Here is a 27,476-nt window from a genome sequence, read left to right on the forward strand (position 1 = left end):
GTAAGTGCTTTATTAACTCCCCCTGAATCCACTGGCTGACCTCCAAAAGCCAGATTATTATGTGCAAATGAAGCAGTGAGCTTGATGTGGAGACTCAGTGCTCAGGGGCAGGGGTCCCAGTTCGCAGCCCGACCTCAGGGCCACCCAGGAGAAAAAGCCCATCTGTGCAGCCAGGAAAATCCAGTTTGCAGAATAAATTGCACAGCTGTATGCCCAGGTCAGACTCCTCTCAACAGTGGTAAGACCCCGTCAGTGAAAAGGTGGCGTCAGGGGTGGGAAGCTACGGATCCATCAGGGTCTTAAACCTGGCCTTGGGTTCCCACCCTTTCCTGGGGGCAGTTCTCAGATCACCAAGGAATGGCCCTGGAGCTTCCCGAAGCTTCCTACGTGAGCCCCATCCTCTCCACGCTCTCTCCTGATAACTGATCCTGCTAATACTGGGATCAAAAGGACTTCCCAAATTCTTCAGTGATTTTAGAAGACCATCCAATTTCTACCGATGGACATCGAAGGTATTGGCATCATGGGAATCACTGATTTTGTCAGCTTAACAACAGAAGTGTCGGTCTGTCGTCCTGGAGCACTTTGCATGAGCCCCGGTTACACCATGTCCACGTTCGAGCCGCCTCGGGCTGGGCAGAAGACGTAGCCGGCCCTGTCCGACACCACGCTGTCCAAGGCCTTCATCAGGACGTGGGGCATATGGTCTGTCAACATCTTGGGACCAATGAGTATTTTGCTGAATTGTGATTCGTGTGACCACCTGGCACTGTACTGAGCAGCAGAACGCCAAAACCTGGGAAAGACAGAAGGTGAACTAGCGGAGCGGCCCTTTAGGCTGAAACCTGTGTGTTTTCGATCTGTGTGGACTGAGCCCCATCAGCTCCGTGCCCACGCGGCCTGCACTTACCTCCCTGAAGCACCTTCTTCCTCCAGGTGGATGATCCTGCCGGGAGGGTAGAGAGGGGGATACTTGGTGGGGGACTCCAAGGGGGAGTCGCTGGAGAAGCTGTAGGTCGGGGACCCGTGTATCAGCAGGCTCTGCTCCCCCAGAAGCGGCTGCGTCAGGTCTCCCTGGGCGCCCCCGTCCAGCTCCGTCGGAAAGTTATCCGGGCTTCCTCCGAACAGCTCATACCAACACCCGTACAGCAAAATCTGGTACTGGCCGAGAGACCCAAGAAGGCAGCCTGCTTGTTACTCTGTGACGCTTTCACTGTCAACACAGACTGCGGGCCCCAGAAGCTCGTGCTGGAGGACGGTGACCCTCAGAGCTCAGACCAATGGTCTTTCTAAATCCTGGATCTTAGGGCCGTGGAGGTCAGTGGCCTAAACTCCTGCATCTCTTGGGCCATGAAGCCATATCAAACATGAAGCGATACGTAAAAACCAAATCCTGCCGACGAGCTTTACTCTTTCCCTTCATGACATTTATTAATTTTTAAAACTCGGGGGGGGGGTAGTTGGGGGTAAGGAGAAGCTTATTTTAAAAGAATTTGAGTAACAACAATAAAAAATGTCAGAAAATTGGTTAAAATCACTTCTAAAAACTCTTTATATACCCTGCCTTAGGGGATAGATCCCCGAAGAATCATTTTTAGACCTGCCCTTTAAAAAAAAACTTTTCAGTACATCACTATCTTTCTCTAGTGGTAAACAAAAACTTACGTCACCATTTTTAACGACCATAATATTGCACAGTATACATAAACTAGTACTTCTTAAACTCTGTTCAGCAGCCTTATTATCCAAGCTTTGGGACCAAAAGCATCAAAATACTGTTGGTCACAAGACAGGGCTAAGAGAGTATGACAGAAAGCAAATCACTTAACTAGAACAGGGATGGTTCTACTATAGTATTTTCTAACTGTGGCATTTCATGACTGACTCGGCCGTTTGCTTTCTTCGGCATCATCTGTAGAACAGCAGACAGAAGTCTGTATGGAGGGTCAGAAAGCGCTTCAGGCAACAGCATCAAATGCCCTGGTCGAAGAGGCTCTGAATTTAGAAACAAACTCTCCTTGGCACACATAGCCTCAAACTCCTTAGATCCTCTTACAGGGCCCCGCAAGTTACCTTGGGCTTGTTACAGTGAGCAATCACTCGCAAGATTCTCTTCTTCAAATCTTCCAGGTTAGTCACACTTAACCTGTTTATTAGCAAAAGACCAGATTGAGGCTCAGTACTTGGTCTTTCAGCTGCTGCAAGCCCAGATGAAGCATCCAGCTGACTCACCTGGGAATGACATCCTTGCCTAGGACAAGTGACACGATGAAGTTCTTAGAGTATTCATAAAGGGATTTGCTGAAATTTCAGAAAAAAAAAAAAATTAGTGAAGTTTCAGGATTATATTGCCCACAAAGAACTCCAAAGGGAAATCAAGTCACTTTGTCAGGTAAGTGAGGTAAGTTTTCAGAGTATAAAACTGTTCTCTACCCTTTAAAGGAAAAGAGAAGTAAAATGGAGATACTCCGATCACAGCAACTCATTTGCCAGATTCTAGTAAAGCCACAACATCCACCAACCAGATTAAGATGGCAGACCGAGCGAGCCGATGCTTGCATCCTTTGACCCAGTGACCCCTGCTTGGAGGAATCTAACAGACGCTCTGGCAAAATGGTAAAAAGACGCAAAAGGCTATTCACTGCAGCTCTTACTGCTTGTCATAGCAGAGGTTCCAACCCCAAATGTCCCATGTGTGGAGAACAGTTCAATTCACAAACCCCGGCCCGCCCGCAGAGGACCGAGTCCTTCACGGCTGCACTGTGCGGTGGGGGGTGATCTCAGGATGTGTGGTCAAGTCAAAAGAAGCAGATGCACAAGGGCATGAAGGGTATGCAGGAGAAGGGATGCAAAGATACACATCCTTGCTTTCATATATAAATGAGACTAATGGAAAACTAAGTCAAACACTAATGGCTACCTCAGGGAACAAGGACAGAAAGGGACATTTCTGAATGTAACTTGTTTATAGAGTTGTCTGTGGAACCATGTAATTGGTTTATATAATTGTAAAAATTAAAAGAACAAAAGCAATTCCTAAAATCAAATGCCAAATGAAACAAACGAACCTAAACAGTGCTATTAACCAAACAGAAGAATTATTTCAAGTGACTACAAGAACAGAAATTTGGCTGTACATCCCTAGTGGGAGTATCACATAAGAACAAAACAAACTGCAAAAAAAAATCTCAAACTGCCTTCAGCAATCATTCTGAAACTGATCCATCAGTCTGTGTTTTCTAGGACATACAGCCAACAGTACAGAGGAACATGTTAAGTGACATGGTGAATATGCAAGAGAAATCCAGAATGTGGATTCTCCAGAACTAACCTGGGTTCAGAAATAAAGAGGGAACTGAAATATCTATACATTAAAGGAGAGTTACAGAATTTCCGTGTCTGTGTGGATCCCTTGTACACATGCTTTTAAATTTGATTTAAAAACAAAAATACAGTTCCAAGACAAACCCACTGCTGGGGAGTGGCGGGGCAGGGGGGGGAAGGGACCAGTGGCAAAGGGACACAGGACATCCAATCCAACCTTGTTTGGAATTTAAAGAAATCAACTGTAAAACATTTATGAGATAATTAGGAGAACATGATCAATTACTAGAATCAAATTTTAAGTGCTCTATGCTTTGGAGACATATTAGGGTATTTACAGATGAATGATAGGTCTCAGATTTGCTTCAAGGTACTCCGGCCACGGGGATCTGTGGGCAGTACGGTGGGGTACATGAAGATTGGTCAGTCATGTTAACAAATTATTGAAGCTGATGAAAGGGTGGCTTATTATACTATTCTCTTTACTTTGGTTTGAATTTTTAATTTTTGTATGAAAATTCCATTATAAGGCAATAGTTTTAACAGATCATCATAAGCACTGAAGAGAGAATCCGTGAACTAGTAAACAGACCTGAAGAACTATCCAGATCGTAGCACTAAAAGCAAAGATACAGAGGTATGAACGAGAGGTTGGAGATGCAAAACAAGAGCAAGGGGGCACGATGCCTGATGGGAGGCTCTGAAAGTGGGAGAACAGAGAAGAGGCAGTCACGCGTGACTAGGCCTTCACAGATTTGAGAATCTAAAACTTTCAATCGAGAACACTGAAGACCATACACTTAAGATTAAAGCAAGCACTCACATAACCTGGATGCATCTTACTGAGTAAAAGAAAATGCAACACAATCCTGCATATTGTAGGATTCCATTTTTATGACATTCTGAAAAAGGCAAAACTATAGTGACAAAAAAGATCCTTGTGCACCTGGGGGGTGGGTGGAAGGGACCGAGGGCAAAGGAACACAGGACATTTTAATGGTGATCCTATCAGCCCCGAAAGGCAAAAAGACAAAACTGTCATTCATGAAATTAGTTTATACAGTAAAAAAAAAAAGCATCTGCAGATGAATTATAATTAATAAGCAAATTTAACAAGGCTGTTGGATACACGATCAAAAGACAAATTTCTATGAGATTAATCTATGTCAGCAAAAAATGTGTAAGACTATGGAGAAAACCATAAAAAATTGAAAGATAATTCAAGAGTCCCTAAATACCTGAAAAGTGATTTCATGTTCAAAGGTGGGAAAATTCAGTAATACGTCACTTACCTCTCAATTGAACTAGAAAATAAAGGCAGCTGAAATAAAAAGTCTAAGCTTTTTGTTTATGGAACTTGCAAAATGATTCTAAAATTGACATGCAGGCGTCAAGGGCTCAGAATAGCCAACATGCTTTTTAGCCAAAAAGAACATCACAAAAGTGGAAACTCAACAGCCAATAAATACATGAAAAGAGCCCCAATTTCATTAGCAATCACGGACACGCAAATCAAACCACAATGAAACATTGCACACCCATCACACTGGCAAAAAAGTTTTAAATCTGAGATTGACGGTCGGTGGGAATGTGGGGCGTGGCCAACTCGCCACGGGCACACGTAAACTGGCGCAGGAACATGGGCGTGTAACGCGAAGGGGGAGTGTGTGCACATGCGTGCTAGGAATTCCCACCTCCATCTACAACCAGAGGGCGTCCAAACAACCAGTGACACAGACCATTTGTGATCGATGTACGACGAGACAGAACCAGAACGGACAGAATCACGTCTTACAGGCATCAAACAATGGGGAACAAAAAAGGGAAGTCACAGAATAAAATTAAGTACAATTCTAGTTCTATAAATTTCAAAAAAATAAATCTCAAAACCATACAAATCCAAACTATTATGCGGAGACCTGCATATAGGTGGTAAAACTACCTTAAAGCAAAGGAAGAATTTTCACAAAGATCAGGATGGTGACGTTCTGTGGACAGGAAAGGAGAGGATGCTCGGGGAATTTAGAAGGCACGGACTGCTCGATTCTCAACCTGGGTACAGACTTTTTTTTCTGAGAGAGCATGAGCAGAGGGAGAAGCAGACTCCCCACTGAGCAGGGAGCCCCATGTGGGGCTTGACCTGAGCTGAAGGCGGATGTTTCACCGACTGAGCCACCCAGGTGCCCCGATGTGTGTATATTTTTAAATCAGCCTTACTGAGGTATACACTGCAAAATCACCCACTGTAAGTGTACAATGAGTTCTGACAAATGCATATAACTGTTTTAACTACCACCACCATCAAGATAAAGAGCATTTCCATCACCCCCAAAAAGCTCCCTGTGTCTCTTGGCAATCAATCCCACCCCCAAGCCCAGACAACCACTGGTATGCTTTCTGTCATCATGTACTTCTGTCTTTTCTAGAAGGTCACATAAATGGAATCTTACAATAGGTCTTTTGTGTAGGGCTTTTTTCAGACAGCAAAACGCATCCAAGCTGTATGGATGTTTGCTGCTTAATCTCAAAAATATGTTGTTTCACAATTTATAAATTCAGGTATTTTTAAAGTCACTCATGTCTTTTCATATGTACAAGTATATATTTTAAAATAAAAAGAACTTAGGGGCACCTGGGTGGCTAAGTATCTGCCTCTGGATCAGGTCATGATCCTGGGGTCCTAGGATAGAGCCCCACATCGGGCTCCCAAACTTAAATAGTTACAATGGTGAATTCTGGGTAGAAGATCTTTGATCTTTCAGCCTTTTTATATTTTCCAAAATTTCTATGTTGGATACAAATTTATTTTTTCCCCCTTTTTTCCTTCTTTTCAATTGTAGCACAAATTTCTTTTATAATCAGGGCAAAGATTATACAGGGTTAAGTATGTTGAGTAAGAAAGGAAAAAATGTACTTTTCAAACTTAATCAGTAAACAAATTCAGTAAAGCTGCAGGACACAAATCAAGAGGGACAACTTGGGGAGTCTTGCAGGGTCAGTCCCAGACTGCTGCGGTGAAGGAAATACTGCAACACCGTGAGGAAAATGAATTGTTTGCTTTCCCAGTGCATGTAAGGTATGTTTACACCACACTGAAGGCCATTAAGTGTGCAATAACGTGTCTAAAAAGCCAATGTACATACTTAAATTAAAAAATATTTTATTGCTAAAAAATGCCAACCACCATCAGAGCTTTCAGCTAGTCAGTCATAATCATGGGTCCCAGATCAACAAAATATGAAATAATGAAAAAATTTGAAATATTGCCAAGAACTATTAAATGAGACAGAGACACAAAGTGAGCAAATGCTGTTGGAAAAATGGGGCCCCGACAGACTTGCTTTTAAGGCAGAGTTGCCACGAATCTTCAATTTATTTAAAGAAAAAAAGAAAAGAAAAAGCAGTACTTGCAAAGCACAATGAAACAAGGTATACATGTGTGCAGAAATCTGTTCTTTTTGTAAATAATGAACTATCAGAAAGAAAAATAAGAAAGCATTCCCACTTAACAGTTGCACCAAAAAAATATGAAGGAATAAATTTAGCCAAGGAGGTGGAGACCTGCCCACAGTAAGACGCTGATGAGAGAAACTGAAGACACAAATGAATGGAAAGATGTTCCGTGCTCATGGACTGGAAGAACGATACCGTTAAAATGTCCAAACCACCCAAAGCAACCCGGAGTCACTGCAATCCCTATCAAAACTCCAATGGCATTTTTCAAGAAATAGTCCACAAAATCCTAAAATTTATGTGGAACCACAAAAGGCCCTAAGTAGTCAAAGCCATCTTTAAGAGGGAAGAACAAACCTGGAAGCCTCATGCTCCCTGACTTCAAACTAGGTTATAAAGCCACAGTGACCACAACCCTATGGTACTGGCAGAAAAACAGACGCAGAGCCCAGAAATACACCCAAGTAACTGACAACAAAGGAGCCAAGAATATACGATGGGGAAAGGACAGTTTCTTCAATTGACGGTGGTGAGAAAACTGAAGCCACGTGCCAAAGAATGAAGCCGGACCCCCAGCTCACATCACACACACACAAATTATAACTCAACGATGGATTAAAGACCTGAATATGAGACCTGAAACCAGAAAACTCCTAGAAGAAAACAGGCAGTAAGCTCCTTGACGTTGGTCCTGGTGATGATTTTTTAGATTTGACACCAAAAGCAAAGGCGACAAAACCAAAAATAAACAAGAGGGACTGCATCCAACTGAAAAGCTGCTGCACGGCAAAGGGCACCCCCAACAAAAGGAATGGGAGGAAATGTGCAAATCCTCTGACAAGGGGTTGATACCCAAAATATATAAAGAATTCACACAACCCAACAGCAAAAAAACAGCTTAAAAAATGGGCGGAGGATCTGAATAGACATTTTCCCCAGAAAGACCCGCACACGACCCACAGGGACGTGAAAAGGTGCGCAACATCACTACTTAGCAGGAAATGCAAATCAAAACCACGGTGAGATCTCACCTCACACCTGTTAGAATGGCTAGGATCAAAAACAAAAACAAAAAAGCCCCCCAAACCCAGATATGTCAAGTGTGCGCGAGGACGTGGGGGGAATGTACGTAGGCGTAGCTGCTGGGGAAGGCAGTACGGAGCTTCCTCAAAAAGGGAAAAGTAGAACTACCCTATCATCCGGCAATGCCACTTCCGGGTACGCGGCCGAAGGAAACGAAATACCGACTTGAAGAGATGTGTGCACTCCCGTGTTCACTGCACCGTCATTTGCAAGAGCCGGCATGTGCAAAGCACAACGAAAGTGTCCGTCAGCACGTGAGCGGATCAGACAGGGTTGTGTGTGCGTATACGCACACGATGGCCATGGAAGAATGAAAACGGAATAAAGCACAAGGAAATCCTGCCATTTGTAACAACACGGATGGACCCTGAGGGCATTATGCTCCACGAGGTAAGTCACACAGACTTCTTTATCCTTACGAACACTGCAGGATCTCACCTACGTGTGAAATCTAGAAAACAAACCAACCCCAAACCAAAAACCAAGCTCACAAATCTAGACACTGGGGGTTGGTGGTTGCAGAGGTGGGGCCTGTGGGACAGGAGAAGGGAGTCAAAGGGCACAAACTCCCCGTTATAAGTAAGTCACAGTCACTGACGGGGACAGAATACACAGCTGGGCGACTACAGTTCACCTGCTGTGCGTCTGAAAGTTGCCAAGAGAAAAAATCTTCCAGGTTCTCACCGCAAGAAAAAAAACCGAACTCCGTCACTACGGAAAGCGACAGACGCGCTCTTCTGCGTTGCGTGCAGTCACGGCGCCAGAGCGTGACCTCGCGCCCCTGGCACTAATGCCGGGTCGCCGGCCAGCTGCACCTCCGCTTGCAGAAGAAGCGCGGCGCCCGCGGCGCCCGCCGCACCGGCAGGAGCGCGGAGTTCCGCTCACCCGGCCCCGGGAGAGGCTCTTCAGTGTCTCCACCCGAACAGGGCTTCAAACAGGCCGGCGTCGCGGGCGCGCGCGCGGAAGGAAGTCACGGCGGCAGAGCGGCCCACACGCACGTACCTCAGCAGCCCCCTGGGCGGGGAGAAGGCGTAGCAGCGGACCTGCGGGTACGCGCTCCGGAGCATGATGGCCAGCAGGGCCGCGGCGCCCGCCCCCAGGCTGTGGCCCACCACCACCAGCCGGTACTCCTGCGGGCCAACAGAGAAGGCGGCACGGTGAGGGCAAAGGAGCAAACTGCGGACGCGGGACAGACAACGAAAGAAAAGACAAATCAGAATCTCACGGGAGCGATGCTGAATGCTTGGCTCAAAATCCCATCGTTGACGAGGCGCTGGTAAACGTATCTGGCGGCTTGAGAAATCCCCTAAAAATGCAGACAAGAGAAGGCGGCTGTTGGTCATCGGACGAGGCAGGTTCGGCCCCATGACAGGGCTACGCCGTGCACGCTTCTGCGTCTCCCCAGAGCTGAGGTGAGCATCGGGGGATCGGCGGCCGCAGCTACCGCGCCCTGCCGTGGTCCTGGTCCCCGGTGCAGGGATGGGCTCCACGTGGAGCGGGTGCTCCGTGACTAGTTCCGGGGACCACCCACACCTTTCCAGCCAACGGATCTTTCCGTGGCTTTTCTGCAGCCACACGGTATTTTGCTGTATGCGCGGACCACGGTCCCGATGGCCGGTCCCATTTAGATGATAAATGACTGATCTTTTAACAAGACGTTAAAACATAAAGTTCTGAATCGGTGGTAACTGATTCAGCATCCAGTTTCTGCAGAGGCAAAACGAAGACCACTGGAAGCTGAGTTCTAGGGAGGTTAGGTTTTAATTTCAGAGAATAAATACAACATAAAACCTAACAAATACAGCTGTCCTAAGAACCAGGCTTCCTGAAGATGAAGCCGTCTCCACGGAGGAGAGAGCACCCCGTGGACGAGACGGGCCTGTCTTCTCCCCCGGCACCGAGCGGGAGAGCTCCTGGGCCGAGATGGGAGGCTCGCGGCTGCCTCGAAAGCTCCTGCAAATTCCCGAGTCGGTCGCTATCGAGTTCCGCGGGAGAAGGCTGACCCGGCCACATCCAAGGGAAGCTAAGAGGAGGTCTGACGGGTTTACCGTCTGGGAAGAGCACCTCCCGACGGACCACCGCGCTTCCCGGCCTCCCCCGCGGCCGGCCGCGCAGCCACCTCCCACCTGCCGCGGGGACCGACCACGTGTCCGCCTCGGGACAGCTGAAGCCGAAAGGGACCTGGACACAGCGGCCGTGCGGAGGCCCTGGCCTGCATCACAGACACTCCCCCCGCCAGCCCCGGAAGGGCCAAGACTGCGTTCAGCGGCACAGCTTCGAGCTCCAACCGCTGGGACCGGATCAGAGGCGGAGAACAGCTCTGCCCTCAGGCCCGCCACCGCCGGCCACCACCACCGCCTTCCCGGCCCGAGGGAGCTGCCCCCGGCGGGCACCGGGCTGCAGGGGGCCAGGCCCAGAGCGCACCTTGTGCACGCACAAAGCCTCGAGCTGCGGGCCGATTCTAAGAACACAGCCGCAGCCCAGCCCACGGGATCCTGCTGGGTATTGTGTGGTTGGCGAGTTGATGTGTCTCTGTAAGAAAGTAGAACATTTCTCTTTTTCTTCACACGTGCCCAGTAGTGACACTGGACTCTTCTGTGACTTGAGACCCAAAAAGACAGTTAAGGGTTAAAGGGGAAAATTCACATTCCCAGGACTGTCCCACTTCTAACTGGTGGCAGAACGAAAGCCTCCAGTCTGGCTCCAGTCTGGCCCTGTCCTGAAAACCGTCCAGGTGGGACCATGGGGCTCCATCAGCTACACTCTGGCTCTGACACACATTTTTATAAAGATTACACATTTTACTTAAAACATGATCACCACAGAAGTAATACGGGTTTTGGTTAAAAAACACACAAAGTATATAAAAACAGCACAGGCCCACCGCCCTCCACCCGACATCCCTCTCCCCGGAAGGAGCTGCTGGAACCTCCGAGACCGAATCATTCCCTCAAACGTGCAAACGCTCTGCTCTGCAACCTGATTCGTCATCCGGGAAACGTGAGCCCAAACCACAGTGAGATACCGCCTCGCGCCCACTAGCACGTCCGGCTGGAAGCACCGAAACCCGGAAAGTAAGCGGCAACGAGCACGTGCAGAACGAGGGCCTGGCCGCTCGCTGGTGGGACGGGAGATGGTGCAATGCGCTGGAACACAGCCCGGTGGTCCCTCGAAACGTTAAACGCGGCAAACACCACCAGACACGCAACCCCACGTCTGGGCAGGTTCCCTAAAGCATGGGAAGGAGGGACTCGGACAGCTGTCTGTCCGTCCCTGTTTCCAGCAACAGTGCTGACGCCGGCCGACGCCTGGGCGTGACCCCCCCCGCGCCCCGTCCATCTGCGGACGACTGGATCAAGCAAAGGTGGTCCCCCCACACAGCGCGGCGTCGCTCAGCCACAACGGGAAGGGGCCTCTGACACGTGCTACCGCCTGGATCCACCTCGAGGACACTGTGCTCAGTGAAAGGACAAACAGCCGCGTGACTCCACTTCTGGGAGGTCCCGAGAACCAGCGCCCTGGGGGGTACTAGGTTACCAGGGGCTGGGCGTGGGGCAGGAGGAGCCATCGCCCACGGATACGGAGTTTATGTTTGGGATGATGAGAAGGTACAGAGCCTCTGCGAGTCTCTGCCACCGCTGAATCGGATGCTTACAAAGGGAAAGGGGTGCAATGATGAACATCACGTTACACAATTAAAACCCTTTTAGAAAACAAGTCCGTCCGAGGCAGGCCGCTGCTGTCCCGCACAGTAAGACCGAAAGGAGAACCGTGCGTTGTGACACCGGCGGAGGGAACCGGCTGGGCCACGGGGAAGTGCTGGGGGCGCCTGCCGCTCGGGGGGCCGTGGGAGGGTGGGGGGATGTGGGAGGCGCTCCCGGGCGGGGGCCCTGTACTCAGCTGAAGCTTCTCTTCTCCACAATATAGGACTTCGGTCAAGGGAAGAGCGTTCGACTGGGGTTCAAATGCCAACTGGCACTTATTCCAGTAACTGTGTGGCCTCCGGCAAGTCCCTCGATGACTCTGAATCTGCTCCTTTCTCTTAAAAAACCAAAGCAACCTCACGAGGTTGTCATGAGAATTTCCACGAAAAGAATGAAAAGCACTTACTTTGCACAGCACTTGGCACCTGGTAGCTACCTGTTGTATGGTTAGCATTCCCGGGAGAGAGTCAGAGTTGGAAAAATCCTGACCCCTTTTAGCTTCACCGTAACGGAACATTCCTGAACACACACCCCAGGGCTTGTACCTTGTGTGCCGAACAGTCTTGCACCCCACACTCTAAGTTGAGGGTCTCATTCTCCGCTGACAGGTCCGTGAGGATGTCCTACAAAGAGCGCATTGGAAGAGGCCGTTGGGACGAGCTGTGCATGGCGACCGGGAGGCAGGTCCCTCTGAAGGACCGCGGAGCGCTACGGTCTCCTGGGTCAGACTGCTGAGGACTGAACCTGACACCTGACCTTGGGAGGGAAACCCAGGCGGCTAGGAAGCTCCCGAGGGACCCACGGTCGGCAGGGAGGGGGTGTGGGACGCGGCTAAGACACACCTGCTGCCTTCCCTCACTGCACACCTCTTCTAAGTACCCCTGAAGCACAGAGTCCTGTACCTGGGTTTTGAACAAAGCATGCTTCCTGTCCTCAAGGGGCTATCAACGGCTCACTGAAAGCTAAGGGAGGGTAAGAGATGCATCAGAGGGGAGAGCGGTGTGTACTGCAGGGCGGGGGTGGGGGTGGGCTTCCTGGAGGAGGTGGCACCTAAGCCAAAGACTAAAGGGAAAACTTGCTTTCAGGGAACAGAGAGAGGTGGGCAACCCCACCTAAGGGGCCAGGAGGATCCAAGGCAGAGCGTCTGAGCACAGGAAGGAGACACAGGGCCAGGCACATGGGTGCTCAGAGGGGCCGCGGGCAGAGCCCGAGAGGCAGGTGCATCCCCAGGACCCAGTGCAGTTAACCCGCTGGGGATGGAACTCCATAGTGATCCCTGCAAAGCTCAAGGGGACTGCAGCCCACTGGAGAACCACCGGCAGGCTGAGCTCTGGGCGGGGACCAGAGAGGCAGGCTGGGGTCAAGTCACAAAGCATCAACAGAGCTGTGATAAGACACGTGAATTTTCTATTAAAAACTAATGGTGGGGGGGGCGCCTGGGTGGCTCAGTTGGTTAAGCGTCTGCCTTCAGCTCGGGTCATGATCCCAGGGTCCTGGGATCGAGCCCCGCGTCAGGCTCCCTGCTCCACGGGAAGCCTGCTTCTCCCTCTCCCACTCCCCCTGCTTGTGCTCTCTCTCTTGCTGTGTCTCTCTCTGTCAAATAAATAAAAATAAAATCTTTAAAAAAAAAAAAAAAGTAATGGGGTGAGGTGCCTGGGTGGCTCAGTCAGTTAAGCATCTGACTCTTGATTTTGGCTCAGGTCAGAGGATCTCAGGGTCATGAGATCGAGCCCCGTGTTGGGCTTCAGAGTGGGTGAAAAGCCTGTTTAAGATTCCCTCTCTTTGCCCTCTGCCCTTCCCCCTGCTCACACGTTCTCTCTCTCTCAAAAATAAATAAAATCTTAAAAAAGAAAAAAAAAAAGTAAATGGGGGGGCCAAGGGAGGTTTCTAAGAAGCAGTGATAACATCTGACCCATGTTCTAGAAAGAGTTCTCTGTGGACGGTATGAGGACTGACTGGAAAGATAAGAAACCAGAGACAGGGACCAAGGTAGAAAACTGCTTCCCAGGCCTGGGAGGGGAGACGGGGCCACAATGGGGGCCATGGGGCCGTAAATGGAGAGACAGCCAGAGAGACCAGGCAGGAAGCCAGGAGAGAAAGCGAGGACCACTCCACGGTGCCTTCAGGGGCCAGCTGGGGGATGCTGCAGAATTATTAGAAATGGGGGCCAGAGGTGAGGCGTCTGCTTTCCTCGGTGCCCCGGGCAGGGCCCTGGGCAGGTGCACAGTCGCGCCAACGCTCTGAGCGGCAGGCCCTGCCCCGCAGGGCGCCGAGGGCTCACACTGTGGCATCTCGCTACACTTTCTGGGTCAGCAGGGAAGTGAGGACCAGGAAATGAGATGGAGCAAGGGCCAAGAATAGACCAGAGAGCATGACACGGAAGGAGGGCAGCGGCTGCCCACTTATCCGCACAGGGCTGAGAAGGCGGGGCCGGGCCGGCCAGGACAGGGCTGGCTGGCGGGGGGAACAGACATACACGGCAGGCCCCGCACCCCCGAGAGTCAGGCGGGCGCCTCTGGAGGAAGTCCTCCAGCGGGGAACCCAAGCCTGCTGGTCTGTTTCTGACACTTCTCGGTGGAAAGGAAACGACTCCCTCCACTTCTCCAAAGGCAGCATTTCACAGCCCTGGGTCTGCTTCTGCACTTTCTATTCTGGTGTTTCTGGCTACACCTCCTGCTCTAACCGATGAGGGCTCTACCCTCCGTTCCAGCAAAGGCGGGTCTCCCGGTACCCACGGCTTGCTGTTCGCCCCACCCCTTGTCCCCGGGCCTCGAGCATCAGGCCCCTTACCTGCAGAGACATGGTTCCTCTCACGGCTACCACGACAGATTCTTTCCTGTGGTCCAGAGCCACTAAAAAGGGAAGCTCATAGACCTGAGGGCGAGGGAAAGAAGCATGAGTTCTCGACAGTGAGAGCGCACAGCTACAGGGCCGAGTTCGGCCGGCCCGGCGTCTCTAACAGTTCACAATTCAGCCGTGGGGCCCGGCCGTTCTTCCACAGATGGTGGGCTGCTTAAGAACCCACGATGTATCTCTACAAGGACTTCCGGCTCCATCTCTGGGATGGGAGGGCCTGGGAGCCCCCTGAACCGGCATGCAAACCGTGCGTGCGTGTGTGTGCGTGCGTCTATGAGCACTGTTCTGGGGGAGATAGTTTCTAACTTCCATCACACTCTCGAAGGACCCCGCGACCCCAGAGCAGGGACGAGGCGCCGCTGTACTGACCTTGTCATGAAAGCTTATGTGAATGAAGTCCCTGTACTGCAGGCCCGTCGTGTGCAGGATGGAGCCGAAGTGACAGTGGAGCTGGTCGCCTCCGACCAAGTCGTATTCCGTCGTCCTGCTTCGACAACTAAACACACAGGCAAACGTGTCAGTTACAGTACCGACCAGGGAACATCAGGCCCGCCCCCGCTTCCCCAGCAGCCGCGAGCCCCGGGCTCACAAGGTTCAGCCCTTCCTCTGGCTCCAGGAGAACGGCCTGCGCTATTTCCGGGCACACCTCTCACTGCAGGTCTGACTTCTGGGGTCATGTTAATGTTTTACGTATTCAAAAAATAAATTATATTAAGAACGGGAGAGACTTTAAAATCTCCAGGAATGGGACGAACTGGCACCTTGTTTCCTCCTATGATGGACCAAGTAGGGCAGGATGTTCCTCCCGAGGAATTCCTGCCAAAAACGTGTACTCAACTCCAACCCAGAATACAAACTGAGGGCCGTTCACAAAATACAGAGACTACCGTGCAAGGCAATGTCACCAGCACGCAAGACCGGAAATACCACGGAACTGTTCCAGACAGACAGCCAAGCGCCACGCGTGAGCCTCACGTGGAGGAAACCTTGCTCTGAAGGCTCCTACTGGCCCAAATGGGAAACTGGCCACAACCTAAGGGAGCTACTGCTTAACGCGAGCTGCGCTGGTGCGGGGCGTGCGGAGTACGTAAAAGGAGGCCTCGTCCTCAGGAAACGCGGGCGGGGCCGTGCCCTCTGCGCGGGCAGCCCGGCAGGAAGCGATGGTGACACAGCGCATGTGACCACACGAGTCACGACTGGTGGCTCCAGATAAACGATCCATGGGCCTTCTCGGTACTGCACTCGCGGTTTTGACGTGTTTCAAAACAGAACGTTTTTGGGAAAGGGGAAACGGGATTATTTTTAGAAACTACAGTGGGGCGCCGTCGGAGTGACGGGCGGAAGGCAGGCGGGGGCCCAGGCGCGCCCACCTACCAGTCCCCGCCAATCTTGCAGAGCCCGGTGAAGGGGTTCCGATAGATGTAGAGAGGCCACCCATAGGCCGCTGCTGCAAACTGCATATAATGGTGACAATTGGCTAACTCGGCGTCCAAATCAGCTTCCTGAAGAGAAGAAAAACAGCTTTTTGTTTCAGGGAACCCATTACGGACAAGACCAACTCACAAAGATCATAAACCTGAACTCGAACTCCTGATGCCCCTTTCTTTCCTCACTGAACAGACCTCAGCAGACTTCCACAGGGGAAACTCGTCTTTAAACGCGGACTAAAACAGACCCCTCACTTTACAGGAATGCAGCAAGTACGGTGGAAATGAACAGCAAAAATCCCTGCTGACTTTTGTGGCCCCTGCTGGAACGAGCCAGGGACTGAGTTGGAAGCGCCTGAGGACAAGCAGAGCGCCAGGCCCCCGCGGCAGCAGAGCCGGAAGGCCTGGGCACCTGCGTGAGGGGCAGAGAAACCCATCCATCCGCGTGCAACCTTCTCTTTCAGAAGCCTAAACAGCTGTGGCAGGAAAACTCCTCCAGCAAAACCCAACTGTTCTGCTCCCTTGGCCCAGAGAAGAGAGCAAACACGACCAGGGGGAATCAGGCCCATCCCAGAAAGAATTTTTGCTGTTGACTTCAGCCAATTTCCTAAAAGAGAATGCTTTAAAAATACAATGGAGGAGGGGCACCTGGGTGGCTCAGTCAGTTAAACGTCTGCCTTCGGCTCAGGTCATGATCCCAGGGTCCTGGGATCGAGCCCCGCGTCGGGCTCCCTGGTCCGCGGAGAGCCTGCTTCTCCCTCTCCCTCTGCCTGCCGCTCTGCCTGCCGCTCTGCCTATCTGTGCTCTCTATGTCTCTGTCAAATAAATAAATAAAATCTTTAAAAAAATAAAAAAATAAAATGGAGGGTGAAGCGGCCAGGAATGGGCTCCCTCTACCCGAGGGACCACAACTAGCAGAAGCCACACATCAGATTCTAAGCCAACTGTCCTGAAATCGTTGCTGGCCAGTCTGTTTTGTTTTTTGAAGATGTATTAATAGGAGTAAATGTCAAAACTGTACCAGCCACCAGAAAGGGGCTTACCTGGGGGGGCCCCGGGGAATGGCCGATCACCCCCTCCGGCTCCTGGCTGTTCCTGATACTGTCCTGTTGCTGATGGAGAAGGGTGAGGCCCGCCGCAATGTCGCTGGGCACGAGGTCTGTGTCCTGGATGTAAACAGTGGCTTGTCATAAACTCAGCAGGGACGGCCCATGAGTTCCTTTTTAAAATCCATTTTTTACAGTTCATACGCGCACACACACAGGTATGTGTAAAGAGGTTCCTTAGAAGTATTTTCAAGACTCCTTCTATATGTGAGCTTGATGATTTTTACTATCCTGCCCTCAGACAAATCCACCAGAGAACAGAGAAATGTTGCTGAGCTTTTATTTTCAAATTTCATTTCAAGTAACTTAACTGACTTCACAGCTTTTGTATAGTTGGGAGCAAATGGGTAAGTAAGTTCACCATCTTTGTAGTAATGGCCAATTTTAGCCCAAATTTAGCCTCTTGCTCAAGATGCCCTGGTTTTGTTCAGAGTCCCTGGTAGAGATTTGAGAGACTGAACTTAGACTCACCGGCTACAGCAAGCCTCCAAAAGAACCTCAAACTAGGACAGCAACAGAGGGCGTCTCTTGTGCCTGCCTCCCCCCTTCTCCCTCAGGCAGACTCCGCTGCTGCCTCCAGGCACTTCTGGTCCACAGGGACGGACCAGGCACTGGCCACTCGGCCTCTGAGCCATCGGTTCTCCCAGCTGTCTGAAGACCAGACTGAAGCACTCCGTGAAGGTTACTTCAGGGAGACACACTTCTCCAGTCCCGACATGGAGGCTGTTGCGGCGACTGCTACCAGCCTACGGGGCCGGCCCTGGGCCCTGCAGACGCAGACACTGCACAGAGCAAGGAGGGACCGGCAGTCGTGCAGGACGTCATGAGAACGCGTCTCCCTTACGTGGTCTCAGTGCTGAACACAACAGTTTACCAGAGAACATTACAGGAAAACGCTGGATGTGAAAGAAAAATGAGTATTTCCAAATCACTGAAGAAACTGCTCTAGAACGAAGACGCCTTCCTACATTGTAATAACATATTCAAACTCTCCTTCAAAAGCAGAATAATCTATCATTTCTATCATGCTATAAAGTAGTAAACAAGGTCGGATACCACCCTGGATGCATGACACCGCCCACAGCTGGCGCCTGCAGAGGACCAGCTGGATGGAGGACAGACGATTCAGACAACTGGCAAATCATCCCAAAATATGCAGGTTCCATCATTTAGCTCCTTAAAAATGAACTAAAAATCCTGACAGTGTAACAAACAGGTGGCCACACCAGGACGCACCGACCAGAGAGGCGGGGCCCACAAGCGCAGGGCCCTGGGTTAACGCCCCCTAGTCTCCCCACCCCCGACTCCGCCACACCACAGACCACACGTGGGCAAGAGCTCTTGACGTGAACGGGGGAGCAGCCATCAGCTCCAAAGAGAGTATTCACCTTAACATAAGAGACATTTACTTAGGAGAAAGAGACGAAAGCAAACCCCTTCAGCTTACTGAAAAGTAGGTTGAGAAAAGCTCTGCCGTACTCGAAAAAGCAACTCGAGTATGGTCATCTTTCCCGACACAACAGCACAGGAACTTGATTCTGGTCTCCCACACGCTGGTAGCTGCTGTCTTGAGGCCGTTAAGTAGCTGGCTCGACTCATGACTATCCAGGTGGTTGGGGCCAGAGGAGGGATACGGAGCCATTTTCCCCCCGAGGGGGTCAAAGACGATGATGATGGTGACCACAGTGGAGATGATGATAATCCAACTGCAAAACAGAGAGAGAAGGCATGATGACCCTGGTCCCACATCCAGATGCGGATCTCCCAGAACCAGGTTGAGGTGAGCAACTTGTTTCTTCTAGAAAGTTCTTTTTTTTTTTAAGATTTTATTTATTTGTCAGAGAGAGAAAGAGTACAAGCAGGGGGAGGGGCAGGCGGAGGGAGAAGCAGGCTTCCCGCCGAGCAGGGAGGCCGATGCGGGACTCGATCTCAGGACCCTGAGATCATGACCTGAGCCGAAGGCAGACGCTTAACCGACTGAGCCACGCAGGTGTCCCTAGAAAGTTCTTTATGAGCCTTTGGCTGGCCCAGGCCGCACAAAAATCAGAGCCTTAGAAGTGAAGATCACAAAAGAAAAAAGCAGATGCCTGGTAGGCAGAGTTGCAGCCTGGGCACGGAAGTAGCTGGAACCTGTTCTCCATGGTCCACTGGCCATGACCCAGGCCCTTACTCCTCAGTGCCTCGGGGTTCTTCTCAGTAAAACCAAAAGAACTGTGCCACATCGCGGGAAACTCTGATGGGTCTTTCATTCATACGTGTGAGGAACAACCATGCCAGACACTGCGGTTCCCGGACACGTGTGCCACGGGAAGACGCACCTCTGCGAAGGGGATCTGCTGCCCGCATGCGTGTGGCGTGGGCCGGCCGGCATCAGCACAAGTCCCCGGATTGTTCCTAAGACTGTGAGCCTGGAAACTGCGAAAACCCGATCCCGTGCATTAGTCCCTGTCACGATTCCTGACACCGCGTTTCTTCTCATCCTGCCTTTAGTTTTTGCCCTTGAATTGGTCTTTGGGTTTTCTTCCTTCTTAAAACAGAAGGGATAGGGGCGCCTGGGTGGCTCAGTCGTTAAGCGTCTGCCTTCGGCTCAGGTCGTGATCCCGGGGTCCTGGGATCGAGCCCCGCATCGGGCTCCCTGCTCAGTAGGAAGCCTGCTTCTCCTTCTCCCACTCCCCCTGCTTGTGTTCCCTCTCTCGCTGTCTTTCTGTCAAATAAATAAATAAAATCTTTAAAAAAAAACAAAAACAGAAGGGATAGAATGCAGAAGAATGAGAACCAGCAAGAAAGAAAATGGTATCAATAAATGCGTTAACAGGAGATGAATTGTTTCTTATATATAAACCCATGTCTCTCAATTTTTAGGATTTACTCAAAAAGGTGCAACTTCTAACAATTTTAGGAAGCCCACATGACTTGGGGCTATCTGCAGTGACTCAGAAAGGTCTGCTTCCTTACATCTCAAATGCATCCGAGACAAGGAACTGAGAGAGAAGACGAAGACCTGACCTGATGATGACGGTGGCAATGACGCCATTCACCACCGTCCTGTCACACTGCACGTCGTCTGCTATCCAGGCGGACCCCAGAGAAGCCCAGACCATCTCTGGCAGAAAGAGCGCGAGGCGGAGGTAAAGCAGTTTGGACATAGATTTCCGTGGTCCGGGATTACAGATGGTTCCTGAAACACAGAAGATATTCAACCCGGGCACCTGGCTTCTTCAGAGACTTGTTTTCCACAGACACAGAGTGTGGAGAGCATCTGTTAGTACTGAAGGCGCGCCTGGTGGTTTCTACTCGTAACTGGAAATCAATGCCCAAGGCTGAGAGCAAGTAGCCAAGGGCGGGGTGGAAACAGGACAAAAAGCCTCAGATTCATTTCCTAGATTTACTAGGGTTTCAAGATACTTCAGGGTTCTAACTGGGATGACCATATAATCATTGTCCAAATTGGGACACTTCGGAAAGAGGAAGGAGGTGCTATTAAAAATTATGCTGGGACAACTGGCATAAAACAGAGCTGTCCCAGGCCAACAGAGATACACGGTCACCTGAGTTCTAGAACGTAACTCCATCATCTGCTTGAGACCTATGGCGTTCAGGCACCATGTGGAACACTTCACACCCATTATTCTGTAATCCTCACGACTCTGAAGATAGTCACCATCCCATTTTACAAAGGAGGAAACTCAGGCCAACTGGGCTTAGTAACTACTTTCTAAAACATAACCCAGAGGGTGCATGATGGGTGGTAGGGTCGATTAAGCGTCCAACTCTGGATTTCAGTCATGATCTCAGGGTCATGAGATTGAGCCCTGCATCCCGCTCTGTGCTCAGCGGGGAGTCTGCCTGAGATTCTCTCTCTCCCCCTCCTCTCTCTCTCTGCCCCTGCCCCCGCACTCTCTCTCAAATAAATAAATAAATACAATCTTAACAACAACAACAACGAAAAACCCCACAATCCAGGTCTGCATAGTCCCGGCTTTCCGCCTCACCAACGTCTGCACTCTTGGGAAGTGAACAATTCTGACGTGCGAGAACGCTTGAAGAAACCTAACATGCAGACACAACCTTTTCACCGTGTGTCTCAAACAAACCCAAGCATCCCACTGAGGTCCGTGTGCTTTAATTTCTGATGTAAAACATCAACTTGCTCCCTCTGGGAAAAAGTTGTGATAAATACTAATTGAAGCAACATAAAAATGCCACATGGTTAAAACAAAAACAGTGAAAAAAACCCCAAAACCCGAAACAGTGAGTGAAGACATTTCTAAGATGTAAAGAATGATTTGGGATTAGAATGGATTACTTAGAGTCACATTTTAAAATGTTAAGACACTCTCCAGTTTCATGTTTGGCACGAAGACAAAATACAAGGTAACCAAAACACCACTCTCTCTCTGAGGAACAGTGAGTGCAGACATAAAAACTCGGTGCTCTCTGGAGCCTGCTGATAACAACAGCCGATCACCTGTAAAACAGGCAACCCGACCCGGGCTGGCGCCGTGAACACCGACAGCACCCGGGCCCGACGCTCCGGGAATGGGATAAAGTCGGAAATGAGGAAGCAGAAAACGGAGTTCGAAGATTCCAAAAAGAAATCAAGATACTGAAAAAAACCTCCTTTATATAGTCATACCCGCCAGTGAAAACATTGTCATTTACTTAGATAAGAGATTTTCCTCTCAAGGCAAAGAGGGGACCGGCGTGCACCCGGCTGCTCCCGGGGGCGCGGTGATGCTGAGAACCCAGAACTGACGAGCTGGACGGAATGTCCTCAGCGCAGCCCGCGTCTTCATCAGGCCGAACCATTTGGGCAGAGACCACAAAAGGCAGGCCTGCGTCACAGAATCTTTGGTTCAACACCTCTACACTGCAGCAATCTTTCCTGGCATGAGATGAGCAATGAGCTCCCAACACAAATACGGAGGCGACGCAAGGAAACCTCCCAGAATCACGATCAAACCCAGCGAATGGCACACCCTGGAGGCTGAGGGTGTTCTGCCAGGAAAACGTGGTAGTCATGAGGCTGGACCTTCCCCTAATTAAACCTCCTACATGGTAGGAACAGTAGGATTTCACCAGGGAGGTTCTCAAATCAAAACTAGAAACTGCCACAGTATCAAGATTCTTCCCAACTACGCTACACTGATGACCAAGAAAAGGAGCAGAGGTAAATACACAAGCATCAGTGTCTTGGGTAAAGATGACTGACCCCCACTGGTCCCAAACACGTACAGCCTGTGGTGTCTCCTTTAGAGAGTAATACCAGCGCAAAGCTACAAATCATGGCCTTTCTGCACAAGTGACAGCTTAATTACTGAGATGCCTTATGGAACAAAAGGGCAACAGAAGTCATCCATGGATCAAGAATAAAACTAACAAGGACGCCTGGGTGGCTCAGTCAGTTAAGCATCCGACTCCCGATTTTGGCTCAGATCATGATCTCGGGGTTGGCATTTAAACTAACATAATCTCTAAACTGTTGTTTTTAGGTCAGTTGTGGTATCTCTAGCCACAAGTAACAAAAGGTCCCGGGAAGGACCTGGGACCTGCCCTGGCTCCGGGGACTGGAAATTCAGAGCATGGGCGCCACGGCGCTCTGGCCCCTCACGGCTCTGCCCTCCTCTGTGTCAGCTCATCCTGGCAGTGAGTGGAGATACGGCAGGAATTCAGCAGCTCCTCCCTCCACAGAATCACCCAGACTGAAAACAGCCTACTGCTTCTGGATCTTTCCTAGAGGAGCAAGGAAAGACTCCCCAGAATTTTCCAAAAAACTCCTGAGTTTCACTGGCTCAAACTGGGTCACACGTCCATTCCGGAACCAATCACTGACACATGAGGATCATTCCTGAGCTGGGTGGAGAGTTGGCTTCTCTGACGCACTGACTTCATATGTGAGGGAGAGGGATGGGGGACGTCCCAAATAAAACTGGGTTCTGTTTGGAAGAGGCTGCTGGATAGGCAACCCACCCATAACACAAACAACTGGCACATAACGCCTAACACGTACACCGTCAGATGTTTTCTGAGCTCTGACTGTGAGTGTGAGATGGGGCAGGCCTTAGGCAAGTGCTTACGAGGGGGAGCCTCAGTGACATGGCCATCCATCACGGCGTACGTGCCCTGACACCACCAAAAATACCTGAAGAAAACCATTTAAGGGAAAAAAAGCTTACATTCCTGCTTCAGATCTGAACCCACTATTATAGCGGCATACTGGGTCTTCTAACCAGACTAGGACATGAACAGAAAGGGCCAATAAATGAGATGATACCACAGCTGAAGGGACACCAACCTAAATACTTCTTTCAGAAATTCAGACTTCATGGAAAAACTCCATGGTGCTAGGGCGCCTGGCTGGCTCAGTCGGTTAAGCATCTGACTCTTGGTTTCGGCTCAGGTCATGATCTCAGGGTCACGAGATCAACCCCTGCATCGGGCTTCATGCTCAGTGCGCAGTTTGCTTGAGATTTTCTCTCTCTCCCTCTGCATCCCCCGCCGCACTCTCTAAAAAACACCACCACCACACCAAAACCACAACTCCACAGTGCTAAAGCCACACAGAGGGGACTGACACAGATCACAAAACTGGGACCTTCTTCGCTCTAGACATTCATGCATGCATTCATGTTTTCAGGGGCATGCTAAATTACACAGAGCTCTCTTTTCCATATATTTCTCTTTAACTGGGCACATGCCACACCTCTTGGTCATCCAGAACCCTGTGGTCTTTCTCTTGAGGGCCAAGAAACACTTGGCCACTAACATTTCTCTATCACTCCCCATGAGCTATCCCCATCTTTTAAGTTTCAGTTGGTCATTCCACACCGTCAAGATCATGATTCTGCCGCCCAGTGAATCAGCTATTCCCTCCCAGTGCTTTCCCCATCATCTGGAGTGTGTGAGCGTGCCTCCCACATCCCCACTCAAGCAATGATGAAATGTGCTGCCTCTGACTGCAGTTCAGCCTCTGCCCTGCCTCTGACTGCAGTTTTTAGTTACTAATGCACCACAATGCTCGGCTCCTCCTATGAACCTGAGCACTCATACAGGGAGGCTCCCAACATTTTCAGCAAAGTGACTGCAGAAAACTGTAACATGGAGAAAAAAAAAATCATTAAGAATAGATGGAACTGTTACAACTCATTAATAAAAAAGGACAAATAACCCAACTTAAAACGGGGCAAAGGATCTGAGTAGACACATCCCCAAAGATGATATACGAATGTCCAGTAAGCATACGAGAGGATGCTCATCAAGGAACTGCAAATCACAACCACAGTGAGATCCACCAGGACCGCTAGGATCGGAAAGTCAGACAAAGGTAAGTGCTGCTGACGATGGGGAGAAATGGAAACTCTTTATAAACTGAAAGAGAAATGGTGTAGCTGCTTGGAAACCAGCCTGCCAGTTCCCCAGAAGGTTAAACACAGGGTTACCACATGACCTAGCCATTCCACGCCTAGGCACACATCCAGGAGAAATGAAAACCTCTGTCTATACAAAAACACAAAAGCGAACGTTCATAGCAGCTTTATGTGTAACAGCCCAAAAGTGTTAACAACCCAAATGTCCACCGACTAACAAATGGATAAGTAAAAACGTGGCAAACCATTCGATGTAATTTTTTAAAAAGACTTTTTATTTATGAGAGAGAGAGAGAGAGAGCATGCACACAGGAGCTGGGGCGGGGGGTTGGGGCAGAGGGAGAGGGAGAAGCAGACTCCCCACTAGGCAGAGAGCCCGACGTGGGGCTCGATGCCAGGACCCTGGGATCATGACCTGAGCCGAAGGCAGATGCTTAACCGACTGAGCCAATATTATTCAGTCATAAGAAGAATGAAGAGCTGACACACACTAAAAGGTGAACGAACCTTGAAAACATTATGCTAAGTTTAAGAAGCCAGACCAAACGGCCACATAGTGGATGACTCCACCTGTATGATCCAGAATAGGTAGATCTACAGACAAAATAGATTAGCAGATGGCTAGGGCTGAGGAAATTGGGGAAAAATGAGGAGGATTGCTAACAGGCATAGGATTTTTTGGGGGATGATGAAAATGTACTAAAATTGTGGTGATGGCTGCACAACTCTGTGAATATACTAAACATCATGGACTTGTACATTTTAAGTGGGTGAACTGATAGTACATGAATTATATCTCAATAAAGCAATTAAAAAAGAATAGGTATCAAATAGAAAAGGCTACCCTTTACCTTTCATGCTGACACACACAATGGCGGACACCGTACATATAATAACTGCTAGGAGAACAAGAAGAACGATCAAGTAACTGCTGAGCAGGGTGCCGCCTGCACAGTCCAGCTTCCCTCTGTGCATGAGGTACAAAGTCAAAATGCCAATCCACCTGCCGAGAGACAGGGAGGGTCAGAAATGGAAACCAAGGAACTACATTATAAAACATTACAGAATGAAATAAAAGGAGTTAATATTAAACAAAAAAATTTTAGTTAAAAATTTTTAAAAAGCTAATATTTCCCAAAGCAAGGCGAAGTTTGCTTTGGAATATAATTTTCTCCAATAAAAGATCTACTAAAAGAAAACAATAAAAAATCTACTAAATCAATTACAGAGCATGACCTTTTTTTAAAACATGAGTTTTATCCTTTCTGTGCTTACATGATTGTTCCTAATTCTCTGCCTGGTCTAATATCTAAGAGGCATTTAATGCCATAAGCAGGCAACTATAATGTGGGCTGATGAAAAACAGCAGCCCTACCATGACTCAGAAACATGCAAGTGTAAACCAACAAAATACCTGCTTGCTAAAATATTAACAAGATAATGTTCACTTCTGGGGATTAACAAGAAATTGACAAACACTTTTTGTCATCTGCTGTGTGTAATGCAAAAACCAGGAGGTGGTAATCAAGTTATGCCAAGATGTTCCACAGTGAACACTGAGAAGCTTGAAAGGCCACGTACTGCAGACTTATTTATATATTTTGTAACTCGGTGCAGAACAAGGAAAGACAGCACCAAACACCTCAAAGCAACAGTGACCAGTCACCAGAAGCATTTCAGCAGAGGGCTGAACATTGCTGGCAAGAACGCTGTTATTAAGGATTCAAGCCCAGGTGTGGAACTGGGACTAGAGAACATTTTACGCTTTTGTCAGTTTTGTGGTATTAGGACTTTGGGTCTGGAAATAACAATGGGAAATGATACCGGAGAGACCTGGCTCTGAAAACTATGAAACTACTGAGGAGCCGCTTTCAATATTTCACGTTCTTACATTCCTTTCCCCTCGAGAATGCACTGTTATTCCCTGCCCAGCCCCTCTGGGAGCAGACTTGAGGCGCCCAACTCCACTTCCCATCGGTTGCACACTTTGTGCCAAGCCTGGCTGCTCGTCGGGGAATTCGGGCACAACCGGCTCCAGAACGACAGGCAGGCTACTATTTCCCATCCTCTCCTTTGGCTGACACTTGATGCCCTGAATTTCCATGCCGAGCGCCGTAATGATGCAAGTGGCTGTTCCTGGCTTCAGGAAACAGTTCCCGGAGGCCACGGCCCTTGGTCGGCAACCCCGTCCCGGAGGCTCCCGGGGCCAGGTCTCGGGGTCGCACGCGACGGGAGACCCCCTGGGGGACCCCGGGCCCAGCCTCCCCGCTCCGGCCTCAGTGTGCCCTCCGAGAAATGGGGAGAGCGGCTGCACGCCCGTCCTCGGAGGCCTCGCGCGGTGGAGAGGCCCAGACGAGGGAACGTGAGCACCGCGTCCGCGCGCACAAACCCGGCGACACGGCCACTCTTCCCGGGCCGCTTGAACCCGCTCCCTCCGCGCCTCGGCCGCCCGCCCGCACAGCCCGCCGCCCTTACCACACCACTCGCAGGGACAGCTCGAAGAACCCCGGGAAGACCAGGTCGTCGCTGGCGATGGCCCAGCGCCGACCGAAAAGCACCATCCCGGGCATGGCTGAGGCCCCGCTGCCCGGCCTCGGGCCAGCCCGCCGCGCGCCGGTGGCCACTCAGAGCCCCGCGCCCTCCGGGATCCAACGCCAAACTGACTGCGATTCGGCGCAGGCGCGCGCGAGGGTCGGGCCCGGCGCACGCGCACTGAGCCCCGCGCAGCCGCTGGACCCTCCGCGCCTGCGCCGAGGCGCTGACCCGGAAGGCGCTGGTCGGCTTGTTAGGTGGTTTGGACGTGTGCGAAGTCCGTTTTGATAACATTCCCGTTTTGTAGATAAGGGGTCTTCGGGGCGCGGAGGAATGAGCACCTCCGGAGGTCCACGGGTGTTAATGGCAGATCTGGGACTCCTCCCAGGTCTGTGGGCCTCCAGGCGTGTGACGAAGTTCACCCTCGGTGCTACCCGCGGTCAGGAGTGCCGCGTTAGGACGCCTCTCGAGTTCAGGGTTTGAAACCACCCGGCGGCTTGGGGCTGGGGCGTGGGGAAGATCCTGATCCTCAGAGCCTATGGCCCTGAGCACTTAGCACCTCCACTCTGCCCCACCCTGGGCCGAGCCCCCTTGAGCCCCCTTCGTCTCGTGCCAGCCCGGGTC

General features: G+C 50.4%; 1 protein-coding gene across 2 annotated transcripts; it reads right to left on the reverse strand.

Moving 5' to 3' along the window:
• Nucleotides 1–26,994, reverse strand: DAGLB (diacylglycerol lipase beta). Of its 2 annotated transcripts, none has more exons than XM_021680239.2 (15): nt 26,796–26,994; nt 25,172–25,323; nt 19,960–20,131; nt 18,401–18,659; nt 16,891–17,013; nt 15,795–15,922; nt 14,790–14,916; nt 14,355–14,438; nt 12,110–12,187; nt 9,086–9,166; nt 8,863–8,990; nt 2,233–2,301; nt 2,074–2,146; nt 911–946; nt 1–796 (listed from the first exon to the last, which is right to left on the reverse strand). In XM_021680239.2, exons 1-15 carry the CDS (start codon nt 26,888–26,890, stop codon nt 548–550), a joined length of 1,854 nt encoding a protein of 617 aa, XP_021535914.1. In that variant the 5' UTR covers nt 26,891–26,994; the 3' UTR covers nt 1–547. The 2 variants fall into 2 exon arrangements, with proteins under 2 accessions (XP_021535914.1, XP_021535913.1); XM_021680238.2 differs by having other exon boundaries at nt 911–1,161.
• Between the last annotated feature and the right edge of the window lie 482 nt (nt 26,995–27,476).

Source organism: Neomonachus schauinslandi, chromosome 5 (assembly GCF_002201575.2).
Source record: "Neomonachus schauinslandi chromosome 5, ASM220157v2, whole genome shotgun sequence".
Taxonomy (NCBI): domain Eukaryota; kingdom Metazoa; phylum Chordata; class Mammalia; order Carnivora; family Phocidae; genus Neomonachus; species Neomonachus schauinslandi.

Excerpts from the sequence above, each read along its gene's own strand:
- DAGLB (XM_021680238.2), bottom strand. The coding sequence starts at position 26,890 with ATGCCCGGGATGGTGCTTTTCGGTCGGCGCTGGGCCATCGCCAGCGAC. Across the intron at positions 8,991-9,085 it reads AAGCATTCAGCATCGCTCCC|GAGTACCGGCTGGTGGTGGT; the intron begins GTGAGATTCTGA and ends GTTGGCCCGCAG. Across the intron at positions 1,162-2,073 it reads CTCACTGTAACAAGCCCAAG|TACCAGATTTTGCTGTACGG; the intron begins GTAACTTGCGGG and ends TCTCTCGGCCAG.